A 16,016-nucleotide genomic window follows, 5' to 3' on the forward strand; every position below is an offset into this window, starting at 1 on the left:
AGTATTATACACACCAAATTATATAAGCCTTGGTTAGGTTAAACTGAAGTTATCGTGTTTACAAGGACTGCAGAAGGGCAAGATGACATGTCGCTGTGATCTTTGACCTCAAAATCAATAGGCTTCCTATGATCCATGCTAGTATCATACACACCAAACTGAAGTTATCACGTTTACAAGGAAAAGTTAACGGTAGGACAGGCGGACGGACGCCGAGCGTGATACCATAATACGTCCCGTAGGACAGGCGTATAAAAAGTCCAAAAGAAATCGAGCGAAAACGAATACGATCAATATATTAACTGTCTCTTGCTCAAAGTATATATTACAAGATTCAAATTTTACTTACCCCTTTTAAATCTACTTTGGTCCAACAAACTGGAATTTTTCATGACTGCTGGTGGCCGAACATTCAGCAGTCCCAGGTTACCAGACCATCACTTTTGCATAGTTCTGAACATATGACACAATATCTCATGAACAGATGTACACACTCGAACTGCAGATGGTCTAAAAATCACATTATCATTCAGTATAGAGTGGTACTCCATCTCAGACCAGTGAATTGAATAAATAGAATAGTAAACAAGCAAAAAAAAATGGGATTCATTAATATCAACAAATTTTGAGTTAAGTTACTTCAAGATTGAGCTGACTATGTCACTCAAGCTTGATTTTATTTCAAATTAATTTTTGTCTTTATGATGAGCATTCTGAAACCTTGGCTTTGAAAGTTTAACCGTTTTCAAATTCATATAATAATAATAACAAGGTGATTCATGAACCTTGAGTTTGCCTGATTTCTTTATCAATAGAATATACGCAATATGATGTTTTGACCCTTAGATGACCTTTGACCCCATCAACCTCATAAACACATATGTGGTATTACCCAAGGATCATTTGAACCAAGTGTGATCAAAATTGATGCAGAAATAAGGAAATGACAGCACGTTGAACAGAAAGTTTTTAAAAAGATAGGCGTGACCTCATATCATTCGCCCTTTTGACCCCTAGATAATGTTTAACACCATCATTACCTCACATATGGGATTACCCAAGGATCATAAGCACCAAATATGAATACAATTTATGCAGAAATAAAGAAATTAGAGCAAATTGAAAAACAAGTGGAATGCCTCTGTCTGTCTCACCTGCATCACGCGATTCAATAGCAGCAGTGCTGACTTTGAAAACTACTATAAAATAATTATTCACAAAAAACACCATTCATATAATGATACAATACTAGGTTCATTGACATTTGACCTTGATCATGTGACCTAAAACTTGTCAGTGATACTTGATTACCCCTATATCCACATTTTATACACTACAGTGCGTATAAAAAAAAACGGGACAGATTTGAAAAGTCTATAAAATATTTGTTTCAAATAATGATGTCTATATTTTGGTGTTAATAGATGCTCTAAGGTCTTATCTTTGAAATGCAATTAAAAAATATATATTTTATTCATGCTTGAGCGAACACGGGACGTTTTTGTTGGGGGTTCAAAAAGAGGCTTGCGCCAGAATTGCAGAATATGTGTAATACAATGATCAGACTTCTTGCTAATCAGGAGACTTCCTCTTGACCTTTTCATTACCTGTGCCACAATTTTCGAATTATGCTGTCGAATTTCATTTACAAAGTTATCTATTTAATTGAATTATTTTGTTTTTCATTTAAACTTCTCTTACCTTTTAATTTTCCGTCATAAGTAACTGAGAAAAGAAGATTTTTTTTTCAACCCAAGCAAGAAGATTTAAATTATTATAATTGGGAAAACTTGAGATTATTCAAATCGTTTTATTATGTGAAACAAATTATGTTATGTACCTTTAAAAGGCATGAATCTATTTTTCAATGGGTCATTAAATCATTGACTAAGTTTAATTGCTTGGCAGGAAACACAGGAAGGGATTCATGTCTTTCAATGACAATGGTGTATTGAATCAATTTTGAAGGAGCTAGATATGGCAGATCGGGTAAAATGTATTGAAAAGTTGTGAGCGAGCGAAGTGAGCACGCAAATATTCCCACTTTTTTTAATTACAATATCAAATTTTGTGATGGATTTTGACATAATATTCAGAAAATAATATATTTTACTTTCTATCTTTCCTTTTATTTCCTGTCCACTTTTTTTTCTCGGTCATGATTTTTTTTAATTGAGGGGGAGGGGGAGCAACCCAAGCGCCCGACCATCTGTGTGGCTTTGTTCAAAAGGCACCATAACCTTTGTAGCACATAATGAAAGGATTTGAATAAAAATTCCATGCTCTCCCATAATTCGGTTGAAAAAAAAAAAGAATTAGCTTGAAGAAGGAATTTTCAAAGCTAACAGAGAGCATATTAAAAAGAAATAACAAAATAATTCAAGCAAACAAATAGATCTGAAAATGAATTTTGACCGCATGATTTGAAAATTATGGCAAAGATAATGAAAAGGTCAAGAGGAAGTCTGCTAATTATCAAGAAGTCTGATCATCATATCACTCATATTCTGCAATTCTGGTGCAAGCCTCTTTTTGAACCCCCAACAAAAACGTCCCGTGTTCGCTCAAGCATGAACAAAACTAAATTTTTTTAATAGCATTTGAAAGACAAGACCTTAGAGCACCTATTAACACCAAAATATAGACATAATAATTTGAAACTAAAATTTTATAGACTTTTCAAATCTGTCCCGTTTTTTTTTATACGCACTGTATATCTATAAACTTTGAAAGTTACGGTATGACAGCAATCTAATAATTACCTCTAAAATGGCCAAAGTTCAATGACCTTTGACTTTGGTCATGTGACCTGAAACTCGCATGAGATGTTCAGTGATAATTGATTACTCTTATGTCCAAGTTTTATTAACTAGACCAATATACTTACAGAGTTATGATGGTAATTCAACAAATACCCCTAACATGGCCAAAGTCCATTGACCTTTGACCGTGGTCATGTGACCTGAAACTCTGCAAGATGTTCAGTGATACTTGGTTACTCTTATGTAAATGTTTTATAAACTAGACCAATACACTAACAGAGATATGATGGTAATTCAACAAATACCCCCAACATGGCCAAAGTTCATTGACCTTAAATGACCTTTGACCGTGGTCATATGACCTGAAACTCAGACGGGATGTTCAAAGATACTTGATTACTCTTATGTCCAAGTTTCATGAATCAGATCCATAAACGTTCAAAGTTATGATGGTAATTCAACAGATACCCCATTATGGCCAAAGTTCATTGACCTTTGACCTCGGTCATGTGACCTTAAATGCGCACAGGATGTTCAGTGATACTTGATTACGCCTCAGGCAGTCTCACCTGCATCACGCGATTCAATATAGCAGCAGTGCTGACTTCGAAAACTACTGTATAATAATTTTATTAAAAAAACACCATTCATATGAGACAATACTACGTTCATTGACAATAAATGACATTTGACCTTGATCATGCGACCCAAGACTTGTCAGTGATATTTGATTACCCCAATATCCACATTTTATAAACTATAAACTTAGAAAGTTATGACAGCAATCTAATAATTACCTTCAAAATGGCCAAAGTTCAATGACCTTAAATGACCTTTGGTCATGTGACCTGAAACTCGCATGAGATGTTCAGTGACACTTGATTACTCTTTATGTCTAAGTTTTATGAACTAGACCAATAAACTTTCAAAGTTATGATGGTAATTCAGCAAATATCCCCAATTTGGCCAAAGTTCATTGACCCTAAATGACCTTTGACCTTGGTCATGTAAACTGAAACTCAGGCAGGATGTTCAGTGATACACTATCACCCTTACATCTAAGTTTCATAAACTAGGTCCATATACTTTCTAAGTTATGCTGTCATTTCAAAAACTTAACCTTGGTTAAGATTTCAATATTGATTCCTCCACTATGGTCCAAGTTCTTTGACCCTAAGTGACCTTTGACCTTGGTCACGTGACATGAAACTCGGGCAGGATGTATAGTAATACTTGATTACCCTTATGTCCAAGTTTCATGAACTAGGTCCCATTCTGATGACATTTTAATAACTTAACCTTGGTTAAAGGTCAAGTCCACAGCAGAAAATTGTTGATTTGAATAAGTAGAGAAAATCAAACTAGCATAACGCTGAAAATTTCATCAAAATCGGATGTAAAATAAGAAAGTTATGGCAGTTTGAAGTTTCGCTTATTTTTTCACAAAACAGTGATATGTACAGCTCAGTGACATGCAAATAAGACAGTCGATGATGTCACTCACTATTTCTTTTGTTGTTTATTGTTTGAATCATACAACATTTCATTTTTTACAGATTTGACAATAAGGACCAACATGAGTGAACCATATAGTATTAAAAAATGATAATTCCTCATATTCAGGAAGGAATTCATTGTTGTTTCACTTGATAATGAGGAGAAAATAAGAATATTTCACATAATAAAATACAAAAGAAATAGTAAGTGGATGACGTCATCATTCTCCTCATTTGCATACCACCCAGGATGGGCATATAACTATTTTGTGAAACTAAGCGAAAGTTTAAAATGTCATAACTTTCTTATTTCACATCCGATTTCGATGAAATTTTCGTGTTATACTTGTTGGATTTGTCTTTTTTTTATTCAAATAAACTTTTTGTTGGGGTGGACTTGTCCTTTAATATTTCAATGTTGACGACGCCGCCGTCGCAAAAGCGGCGCCTATAGTCTCGCTCTGCTTTGCAGGCGAGACAAAAAAAACGTCCAAAAACAAAGAAATACAAAAGAAATTTAGAAAACAATAAAATACATAGAAAAATAAATGGGATGTTGAATTTTTATTAAATACATTTGATCAGATTCCTATAGAGACTGATTCCAAAATTAGCATTTTAGGGGCATTATTTAGCTTATTATCTAGAGCAAGCTTGATTTTACGCATAAATTGGCATAATTAATTAGCAATGAGATTTTTCGCAGTCTTCTTAGGCTCTGAAATAGCCCAGTCTATTTAGGGTTAAAGGCCTCTCACATCATTCCATGCAAACCTTGCGGGTGAGTTGCAGGCAGATATTTTCCAACACGCAACAAAATTTTCACGTTCTGCGTGCCGGACGCGTGCAATTTACTGTCGACTCGCGTGCACACTGCATTGCATGTGCCCGAGGGGCGAGGGTGGCGCGTACAAGCTTTGGGTAAGTTGCGGGTGACGTATGTGCCCTGCGTGTTATTTACTGCCAACCTGCGTCAAATCTTCAAGTTACTTGCGTGTGGGTTGCCTGGTGATATCACCTTGGTGATTAGCAGAGGTGCTCAAAAAACGTAATTTTCTTGGCCGCAACCAACCCGTAACTGACCAATAGAAAGACAGTAGTTCGCCCTCAACGTGCACGCGATTTACTCTTGCCTCGCCAGCTCAGAACTCACCAGCTACACGTCAGTAATTCACCTGTATTTTGCACATAAAATTCCCACAGATAACGCGCATACCCAGAGATCCGTGGGCAATCTGCATACTTCAAGCGGGTTAACTGCGTGTGAATAACGGGTCTCGTACCTGTTCTGTGTGGAACATTTACCTGTAAGCAATCACCCGCTAATCACCCGGAATAAGTATTGAGCATGTTCAAAACTTTTCTGCGGGCAAATGAGGCAACATGCCTGCGAGATACTGTCATTGCGGGTAGCAAAAATAGTTACCTGCAAGGCTTGCACAGAACGATGTGATGGGGCCATAAGTTTTGCTTTATTTCACAAACAGTTATATGCACATCCTGGTCAGTATGCAAATAAAGGGAACTGATGACATCATCCACTATTTCTTTTGTATTTATGTAATATGACATACATGTACATGTATTGTATTCTAATTTGCTCCTCATTGTCCTGTGAAATGGTGTCCTCCTCACTGAATATGTGGAATGACCATTCTTTTAACATTTTATGATTCAGTAAAGTTGGTCCTTATTGTCAAATCTGTAAAACATTGTATGATTCAAACGACAAAAAACAAAAGAAATAGTGAGGGACATCATCGACTGCATATCACTGGGTTGTGCATCACCGTTTTGTAAAAAATAGGTGAAACTTTAAACTGTCAGAACTTTTATTTTTCATCTGATTTTGATGAAATTTTCAGCATTATGCTCGTTTGATATTTCTCTATTGATTCAAATGAACATTTTTCTGGGTGGACTTGACCTTTCATTTAAATGAACTCCATCTCAAGTTGTAGTAGGGTACCAATTCCAATTATCATTAATCAATACTCACCTCTCATCCTTTCATTCCTTTTTTTTTTACCATATTTACTTCCAAGCATTTGAATATGAAATATAAGCTAAGTAAATATCCATGAAGTATGTGAACAATTATTGTAATATCAATGTCTGTAAATACCTTAGATTCATATCAGTACGTCACCTCTATACAAAAGCTTAGAAAGAGCTCACACTTATTTGTATTTCTTCAGTTTTTAGTCTAAACTCTCTGGAGTAGTGGTTAAGTTATAGCACCTCGGGGTAGGCAACTGATCATTAACAGGTTCTGCTAGAGGTCCTCAATATAAAATGTAGAAACTACATGTATGTCCAACCGTCTCCTAGCCATCATTACACAAGGAGAAGTTATAGTTTCAGTAATGACATCACCTTACTGTTGCCGTGCTAGATCCTCTCCTGACGAAGGTTTCAAACTGTTCTAGATACTGAAAGACAGTATCTTCAGCGCTGAACGGTACCTCTGGTTTGGCAATTAACGTTGGAGGCTGGCTTGGGGTGTACTGAGCTCCCATGAAACCTTGCATAAACTCGACCATTAATGGCCAGCAGTCTTGAATCATGACACATGGTGTGTATTCCACCTGTACAATGTGAACAGAAAGATATTAAAGATCAACTTATTTCCCATCCACTTACATTAAGGCCTGTACACGTGTACCATACCTCTATGCTTTTTAAATGTAAATCTCCACTTATACCAGTACTGGTTGTATTTCATTTGTGTTGACAAAACATATAAGGATATCCTTGAACAAGCTCTAGAAAAGGCATTTTTACATTTTTTTTCAACAGTTTAATCAATAAATGCCTTGGATTTCCTGACAGAGTAATCATCATTGAGTGGGTTTCTTAAATATCGGCCAAGATCATATTGTGCTCGATAAAAATAAGATGTACTGCCATGTTAATTACATTGCTACAACCCCGTCCTTAAAAAAAATAAAAATAAATGAATAAATAAATTAATTAATAAATAAATGAATAGGCTAATAAGTCACATTTAAAAAAACAATAAAAATGAATAAATACATAGGCCATTAGGCCAACATAAATACAAACAAGACCAGGGGTTGTTTCACAAAGATTTGAGTCGCACTTAATGCCAACGCGTACACAACATAAAACGCGCAATCTTATTGATCAATACGCCAAGGTGCACGTCTTCTTGGCATGATCTGACCAATTTGGTCCAGCCTTTTATAACGCATGCAACTAGACATTTAAGTGCGACTTGTAAGTCATATTAAAATTTTTGTGAAACACCCCCCTAGTGATTTTCCACAATGGGTTGAGTGAGTCTCACTAAAAGTTATTGTTAAGTGCCTCTGTGCACATGATATTTATTACATGATCTCATTGTTATTATACTGTAGTGCTCATCCGCTGGGTATGATTTGACCAATGTACTGATATTGACATTCAACTTAGAATTAAAGTGTACTTTTTAGTTGACTATTGTTAAGTACCTTCTGAATGAAATCCATTATTTTATTTTGGAAAAAAATAAATCAATACCTTGAAGGTTTCAGATATCAAGAGTATTATGTGATTTAATGCAATGTTCAAAAAGCTATTTGAAGTATTACCTCAACAAGTACTCCTCTTGCATGGGGTCCTAGAGAAACTATTCCAATCTTAACAATGAAATCACCCATCTCATAACGAGTTCCTTTTGACTCTATCCTCGCTGTTTTCTTTGGCACATAGAATCCATTGAGTCGATGCATGATTGCTTCAAAAGAGTTCTCACAGACAAGACAGGTTCTATTGTCTGTTACTGCATAGCATGTATATGGTTGCTCTTTGTTGTGCATGACATGGATATACTTGGGTGGAACTGCATGTTATAAATATCAAATGAAAGAAATTAGCCAGTGTGATTAATATCATTATCTTCACTATAATCAAATTAATCTCTGACTTCTAAGTGTAAAGAAAGTTCAGTATGAAAAGATCCTTTGCAGTTTTGTTCCATTACTGAGTTCAAGCAAGAATAGGCCTACTCTGTGACAAAGATTTCATGATAGTTGTCAAATCTGTGATTAAGTCATCATTCAAAGTCCCTACTTGATCCCAACTTCTCATTGTACTAATCTGTATTTGTATGTTATAAGATGAGCAAGACAGCAACATTGAAAGCAACAAAAATGCTAAACACTTAATAGTACTGGCTACTTTGGAATCTAATTTTTATAGGTCATAAAACATAAATTTACAAATTCGAGCAGATCCTATCCCCCCCCCCCCCCAGAAAAGAGAGTTTAGACTTTAGGAAGCAATATAATGTCATCAATAAGAAATATTGGGGGTTCAAATTAATCCAAGACCTCAAGACATTCCCACTGCCCCTATAGAAAAGTGACCTTGACCAAAATGGTGACATGTGATTTCTTTCCTTTTCTCATTGACAAAGACACTTTTCCACAAGGCATATTCCTTTATGGTAATGAAGGCAAGTCAAAATGGCCTTTGATTAATTAAAGGGGAATCCAACCCAAATAAAAACTTGTTTTTATAAGGAAAACAAAAATCAGACAAGTTGATAGGTGTAAGTTTTAACAATATTGGACAAGCAACAAGAAAGTTATGAATTTTTAAAAGTTGTAAATATTGGTAATCACTATATCCATGGAGACTTCAAATTGGCTGCATATGGGATGTCATAGTGATGTAAGGCAAGGACTACTCTTCCATGTACTCCAATACACATTATGGCTAAAATGTCATTTTTTCCAAAAGTTTTATTACAAATTATATTTTTCTTTCATGAGGACATAAAACAATATACTACCTGGGTTGTAGTTAGATTACTGCCCCAGGGGAATGGGTACTTAGGAGAAAACCACAAATCCCTGATAATAAAGTACATGGCCTATGGGAAAGTTGTCCTTCCCCCTTGTCATAATTTACTTACTCAGTTGCCAATTTGAAATCTACATAGTATTAGTAATCGCAATTTTAAAGCAGCTATAACTTTCTTATTGCTTGTCCGATTTCTTTCAAACTTTCACCATTCTGTTTAATTTATTTTTCTTCTTCCCAACACAACATTTATGGCCAAGGCTGGATTCCCCTTTAAAGCCCTATAAAGCAGCAATATTTTCAATGCAGATGTAGCTACCCAAATTAAACTAAAAACAAACTAAAAGGCAATGAACAGAAAGTAAAATTTGACTAGTGAAATCTCACCATTTGTTGGAACTGACTGGTAGGTTTCACAGTCAACACCAAAATTTCCTGTTTTTGTGGCACCAAACGCATCAAGACGCTTTGTGAGGACTTCAACAGCTTGGGGTACAGTCCTGTTATCTGTAACTGGCCACTGGGTCACACTGAGGAAAAAATGCAGAAAAAAGTATGGCTCTTTTAATTATTGTATGAGTTGCAATTGTGCTCATGCTGATTTACATAAGGACCGCGAGCTAGAACAAGTTGAGAGACTTACTGGAGCTTGACCACAACAAGTAGCTCATGAATTTGAACAAGGCCTAGATTCTAAATAGTAAATTCAAGAGCCAGATTCATCAGAACAAAGGATCATTAACACTAGTAAATTTGTGTATCTATACAGCAAACTTAAAGGACAAGTCCACCCCAACAGAATATTGATTTGAATAAAAAGAGAAAAATCCAATAATCATAACACTGAAAATTTCATCAAAATCGGATGTAAAATAAGAAAGTTATGACATTTAAGTTTTGCTTAATTTCACAAAACAGTTGTATGCACATATCATCCTGGTCAGTATGCAAATGAGGAAGTTCAAAATGTCATAACTTTCTAATTTTACATCCGATTTTGATGACATTTTCAGTGTTATACTTGTTAGATTTGTCTCTTTTTATTCAAATCAACTTTTTGTTGGGGTGGACTTGTCCTTTTAGGAAACCACAATGACCTCAGGATTCTGTAAATAGTCTACTACTGTACAAACTTTCTTAAAATTCACAATAATAATAATCTATGCAACATTTCTAGCACTTAATAATACAATGTTTCTAAGTTTGTTATACTATTACCCGAATTAGCACGGCTACTCGTATCAAGCGCTCAAGCATTCAAGGAATTTCTTTCTACTACCTACCCACGTACTATAGTCATGTATCGTATTACTGGACACTTTCATGATTCTGGACGTGCATATTAGTGCATATGAAAACAACTTTGTACCTAGGACTTCCGCAGTTCAATTTCACAGAATACATAGAACAAGATTGCAAAAACAAGGCGAATATATCCAGCTTTTACCTTACCGGTATTTAACTCTAAAATGAGAGAAAATGCTTAAAATATCATATGACATAGTTTTGCATTAACAATTGATAGATTTTCTGATGGTAATATGGGCCTGAATTGCCGAATTTCAATCACGTCCGCTCCTTCGATCGAATGTTGAGGTGTGGCATGTATACATTGTGGGTGATCGTCGACGGCTAGTTCTCAAGGTACCCGTGAGCGAGGTTTACCATGATAAGAGCCGTCGACAATCATCAGCGCATCAATAGAACTTGATGAGCGTCACGATAAGAACGAGCATAACATTGGAAAGTGCCATGGGGGCATGGAACATGCAGTTAAAAAGACAACAAAATAAAATTAGTTAGCAAACACGTATTGTTTACTAACATCTGCTGAGATTCAATATAAAAAAGCGAACAAATAAGAATTTACTAATGATATGATATATGAAGAAAAATTCACACCAATTCTTTCTTACATCATTATAATCAAGAATATCTTTACCCATCAGCGCGTTTCCGGAATATGATGTAATTTGTAACGCACAAAAATTGTTTTTCGTGGAGGGGTATGCGGTAAGTGCGATGCAAAGAAAACGGTTGGTAAATATAAAATAATTTTAACATATTCATAATTTCCATATTTGGAAAAGCAAGTGCAAATTTTTCCTGATTGTATTTCCTCTAGTTGTCATGTTTAAAGCACTGAAATAAAGGTGTCTGGCAATAGGATACACTGCTATACACCTGGTTGGAAAGATGCAAATGTACGTAACGCCTTGCCAAAGGACGAGAGTCCTGCCGTGGGATTCGAACCCCAGACCTTGTGGGTCCAAGTCCGGAGGCTTATTCACTGAGCCACAACACCACTATGATATTAGTCATTGATCGATTGATTCATTACCAAACTAGCACATGTAGAGGAAGAAAAAATGTCATACACTGTCTTTGAAAATTACACAAAATTTATTCTAAAGGGCATTTCTTTTTCTTTTTAAAGTGATGGAAAGAGGCAAAAACATTGTCATTGTTTTCTAAAAAAAAGCCAAGAAAAATGGTCAAGAAGATAGCACATTATTTTACTTGGTACAATAATTAATAAATTATTCTATTGAAGAGAAAATTCTAAATTGAAATGAATTATGGGCTTAGATTAAAGTCGTGCTTACATGGAGATAAAAGTGACAAAGCCAAAGGATTTATATTAAACAATGAACATGATGAATGAGTTGATTAAAAGTCAAGAGTCTTGAAGCCAGTTTGGAATAGAATTAAATCACCAGTTTTGACATCAAATTTTGAAACAATGAGGTCTAGATGTAATCAAAATATTATAGACTTCCATGACATTATCCTGGTTTAAGTCACCAGTCCATGATTCACTGCCATTTATTTCGTCAGCGCTGGCGACTTCATTCCACTCCCATTGTCTTTGTGCACAACGAGTGCACACACACCGACACACGAGGTCGAGAAGAGAGCCTGAAAATTTTCACGATAAAGCTTATTATTGGCCAATGAATAAGATAATTGCGGCATTATCCTGGTTTAAGTCACCAGTCCACTCCATTCACTGCCGTTCATTTCGTCAATGGCGGTGACTTCTTTTAAGTTTCATCTCCAATTGTCTTGACTTTGTCTTGAGTTTTACTTCGACCTTCGTAGAAATTGTACACAACCTGCGCACACATACGAGAATAGAGGCGACTTATTTCAGGATAAGGCCATAATTGCTCTGAAAAATTAAAGAAATCTTGATGTACGATAACTATCACTAAAATTTAATGAAGATGTCACAAGAAAACCATGCAGCAAGTAAAGCGACACTGACACAGTGACACTCACACATATTGCGAGGTTAGTACCTCGCACCATGAACCGCGTTTGGCAGTGGATTTCTGACTAGTGGGTCGCGAGTGCGAGGATCTCACTTCTGGTGTCCACAACACACGACTTCTATGGCTTCTATGACACATGCAGTGACAGTCTTAGACCAAAACTTTAAAGCTTCGGTCTCTGTTATGTTGGTTGTTCAGCTGAACTCCGTTGGCTTCACTCACCAAACAAAAAAAAGTTAAAAAACTCCTCGAAACAGACGGCTGCCAGCTGTCTATGACAGTCTCAGCTCTGTCAACGCCAACACTAACAGTCACACATCACGAAATTCAGTATATGGGCACATGTAAGTTAGTTTAGCGACACTGACCCAAAATATACGTCGTACGATCGACTAGGCCTACCTGTCCTTGCCGCTTGGGCATCTACAGGTGATAGGTCTAATCACAATTCTTTCATAAAGTGAAAATGATAGTTGAAAGCAATATCAGGCATGCCCAATATCAATGGCTCATTTGAACTATTAAGATTGCAACAACAAAAAACATACCACGTTACTCCCATTATGACAAAACAGCTTTTCTCCTTTTGTATTTTGGAAGCGCGCCGAAATATCTTATCAACGACAAATTTGCAATTGTTGGTCCGGTGCGCAAATCTTCGGATGATCGGCATATCTGCTGTCATGTCCCAGTCCACCAACTTTCCACAAATGCCTATATAGAAGCTCTCCATTGTGATTTTAATTGCATTTTCAAAGGAATCTATGCGTTGTAGAGAGTTTCCCCGTTATAAATGCGAAAACTATCTAATTCCTAAATGCAGCACCCCCTGGAATTCTAGTAAATGTGGAAAATTTGTGAATTCAACCTAAAGGACCTATTTTTAGTGACCCCCCCCCCCTTTTTTTTTCTTTTTCTTTTTCTTTTTTTTTTTGCTTGTCAAATTTCTTGGGACCATAACGAGACCTTATTTGGGTTATTTTTTAGGGTTTTGTAGTGAAACCTTTTTCTTTTTTTTGTGGTTCCCAGGCCCGTACTGCCCCTCCCTAAAAACACACACATGTACACACAAACTGAGAAGGGTAACCTGCTAATAAGACGCTAAGTACTGGTATTGCATACATAGATCATATACTTGGTACTTGGTAGGAATCCTCCAAAAGACGCCATAAAGGTGTTTAAACTGGAGGTGTGTCGTGTACGGTCACCAACTTAAGGTTCCGGTTTTCAAGGTTTTTTGGAGTGCTGGCTTAAAGGTTCCTAAGGATGGTTGGGATATAACTGAGGAGGGGAGATGGTTCCAGTCTTTGACAGTCCTCGGAAAAAAATTAGTTTGCATGTGTATCTGTTCTGACATGTTTGATGTAGAATTGTTGATCATGACCCCGTCTTGCTCGATTTTCCTTCAGAGAGATGTATTCCTTGCAGTTGACGTCCATTAAACCATGGATCATCTTGAATGAACTGGTGATTCGGGAACCCTGTCTTTCCTCTTGGAGGGGGATCCAACCCAAGGAGTCCTTCAGAGCAGTAACACTTGAGTCTTGCCCATAAGTGTTGGTGGTGAACCTAGCTGCTGCATTCTGGACCCTTTCGAGATTTGTTATGTTTGTAGTTGTGTAAGGATCCCAAACTGAAGACGCATATACAGTAGTTAAGATGAGGCTTAACCAGCATAGTGTACAACTTCTCCTTCGTCTTAGATGACTATTAATATACCGGTACATGTAGGCCTATTGTAAAGAGATTAAAGATTTACATGATACAAAATTACATGATCTAATGGCTTTGTAGTTTTGGAATCCCCCAAACTGCATAACTATAGGCCATCAAGTTCAAGTATCGTCCGTAATGGTGCATCACAATGATTTAAAAGAGGCATAAACATGTTTACCAGATACGTATCCACACAATCAATTACATTATATTTTCGTTCCTTTCTTCATAATAATTTTATTCTGATGAAACCCCGCCATTCGACCATTATAAGCTACAAGGTCCCCAACTTATTGTTCTGTAAATGTGCATGCGGTGATGTAATGATTATGAGTATGATTTAATTTTCATCATCTTATAATCGATATACAGGCCTAATTATAAGAATTATTTGATTAGAATAATTCCTTTGATGAGCGACTATCTCATCATTGATAGTCCTTCACGGTGAGGTTTTGCACCCACCAGCCCTACCCCGGCTCTACCCCTCCGGATCCTGGCGATATGTATTAACTGATGGATGGTATTTATCCATTACGTACCATATTTGCTAATTCTAGATAGAATGAATAATAATGAATGATGCTATATTATAATAAATGGACATTATAGACCAAGTGTGAATTAGACCAAATGAAAATTAGACCAAGTGACGATTAGCCCAACTGGTCATTAGACCAATTGGCGATTAGACCAAGTGGTCATTAGACCATTTGGCTATTAGATTAAGTGGGAATTAGACGAATTGGATATTAGACCAAGTGGAAATTAGACTAAATGGAAATTACACCAAGTGGAAATTAGACCAAACGGTCATTAGACCATGTGGCAATTAGACAAAATGATAATTAGACCAAGTGTAAATTAGCCGAAGTGGAAATTAGACCAAGTGGTGCTAGACCAACTGGAAATTAGACTAAATGGTTTTAGCCCAACTGCTCATTAGACGAATTGGATATTAGACCAAGTGGGAATTAGACGAATTGGATATTAGACCAAGTGGAAATTAGCCCAACTGGTTATTAGCCCAAATGGAAATTAGACGAATTGGATATTAGACCAAGTGGGAATTAGACGAACTGGTTGTAGACGAAATGAGTTTAGACTATGTGAAGTTGGACGAACTGATAAGTAGACCATGTATAGTATTAGATCATCCGACAATTCACTAATTCATGTATCAGTTAAACAATAATATGTTACCACCCATATCTAATTCTTCATTTAGCAAAACTCTTCACAAATATCCCACACGTCAATCAGATGAATTCCATTTACCACTACCCCGGACCATCCTTGCAAAATCAATTTTTACTTTTGAAGGCCCTAGACTCTGGGGAACTATTAATAATAACATCAAAGAATCACCAAGCCTAAATTCTTTCAAATATAAGTTCTAAAAAATTATCCAAGATAACCATTGAATTAACTCTTCATCACTCAAACTCTTGTATTTTTTTAATCAAACATGATTATCGTGTGACGTACACTTTTCCATCTCTTTCGTTTTCCTGTTGATGCTGGATTCTGGAGACCTTTAATATCTCTTTTTCTTATTTCCTTTTCTATTTTAATTTCCCCCTATTTCTTTTTAATTTAACTGGTTAATGCTCAAGTTGTTATTTTGATGATGCTATGTAACTAGAAAAATATTTATTAGGAGGCTGCACTCTACGAGCTCCGCTTTTTAGCAGCCTCCTCCATTTCCAACTTGATATGTAATGAAATTGAATATAATTTTTGTACTGGGATACTTGAAATATGTTTCGTTATTTGTATGTCAAAATGTACAAAATAAACTGTAATTGTTGAAAATGGAAATAAACGAAATGAAATGTTAACTTGCGAAAATGAAACAAATAAGGTGAAATTTAGTAAACCATATTCCCTTTGTGATAGATTTAAATGAAAGGAAACAAATATTATCTACTGCTTAATGTTTATACAGATGGCGCTAT

General features: G+C 36.0%; 1 protein-coding gene across 2 annotated transcripts; it reads right to left on the reverse strand.

Moving 5' to 3' along the window:
* Nucleotides 1-786: 786 nt before the first annotated feature.
* On the reverse strand, nucleotides 787-13,049 carry LOC129256792 (mediator of RNA polymerase II transcription subunit 20-like). Of its 2 annotated transcripts, none has more exons than XM_054894957.2 (4): nucleotides 12,891-13,049; nucleotides 9,455-9,597; nucleotides 7,852-8,102; nucleotides 787-6,846 (listed from the first exon to the last, which is right to left on the reverse strand). In XM_054894957.2, exons 1-4 carry the CDS (start codon nucleotides 13,025-13,027, stop codon nucleotides 6,631-6,633), a joined length of 747 nt encoding a protein of 248 aa, XP_054750932.2. In that variant the 5' UTR covers nucleotides 13,028-13,049; the 3' UTR covers nucleotides 787-6,630. The 2 variants fall into 2 exon arrangements, with proteins under 2 accessions (XP_054750932.2, XP_063953690.1); XM_064097620.1 differs by having other exon boundaries at nucleotides 4,804-6,846; nucleotides 12,350-12,987.
* Between the last annotated feature and the right edge of the window lie 2,967 nt (nucleotides 13,050-16,016).

Source organism: Lytechinus pictus, chromosome 3 (assembly GCF_037042905.1).
Source record: "Lytechinus pictus isolate F3 Inbred chromosome 3, Lp3.0, whole genome shotgun sequence".
Taxonomy (NCBI): Eukaryota; Metazoa; Echinodermata; class Echinoidea; order Temnopleuroida; family Toxopneustidae; genus Lytechinus; species Lytechinus pictus.

Excerpts from the sequence above, each read along its gene's own strand:
- LOC129256792 (XM_054894957.2), bottom strand. The coding sequence starts at position 13,027 with ATGACAGCAGATATGCCGATCATCCGAAGATTTGCGCACCGGACCAAC. Across the intron at positions 9,598-12,890 it reads GTCATAATGGGAGTAACGTG|TGTGACCCAGTGGCCAGTTA; the intron begins GTATGTTTTTTG and ends TTTTTTCCTCAG. Across the intron at positions 6,847-7,851 it reads CAAGAGGAGTACTTGTTGAG|GTGGAATACACACCATGTGT; the intron begins GTAATACTTCAA and ends CACATTGTACAG.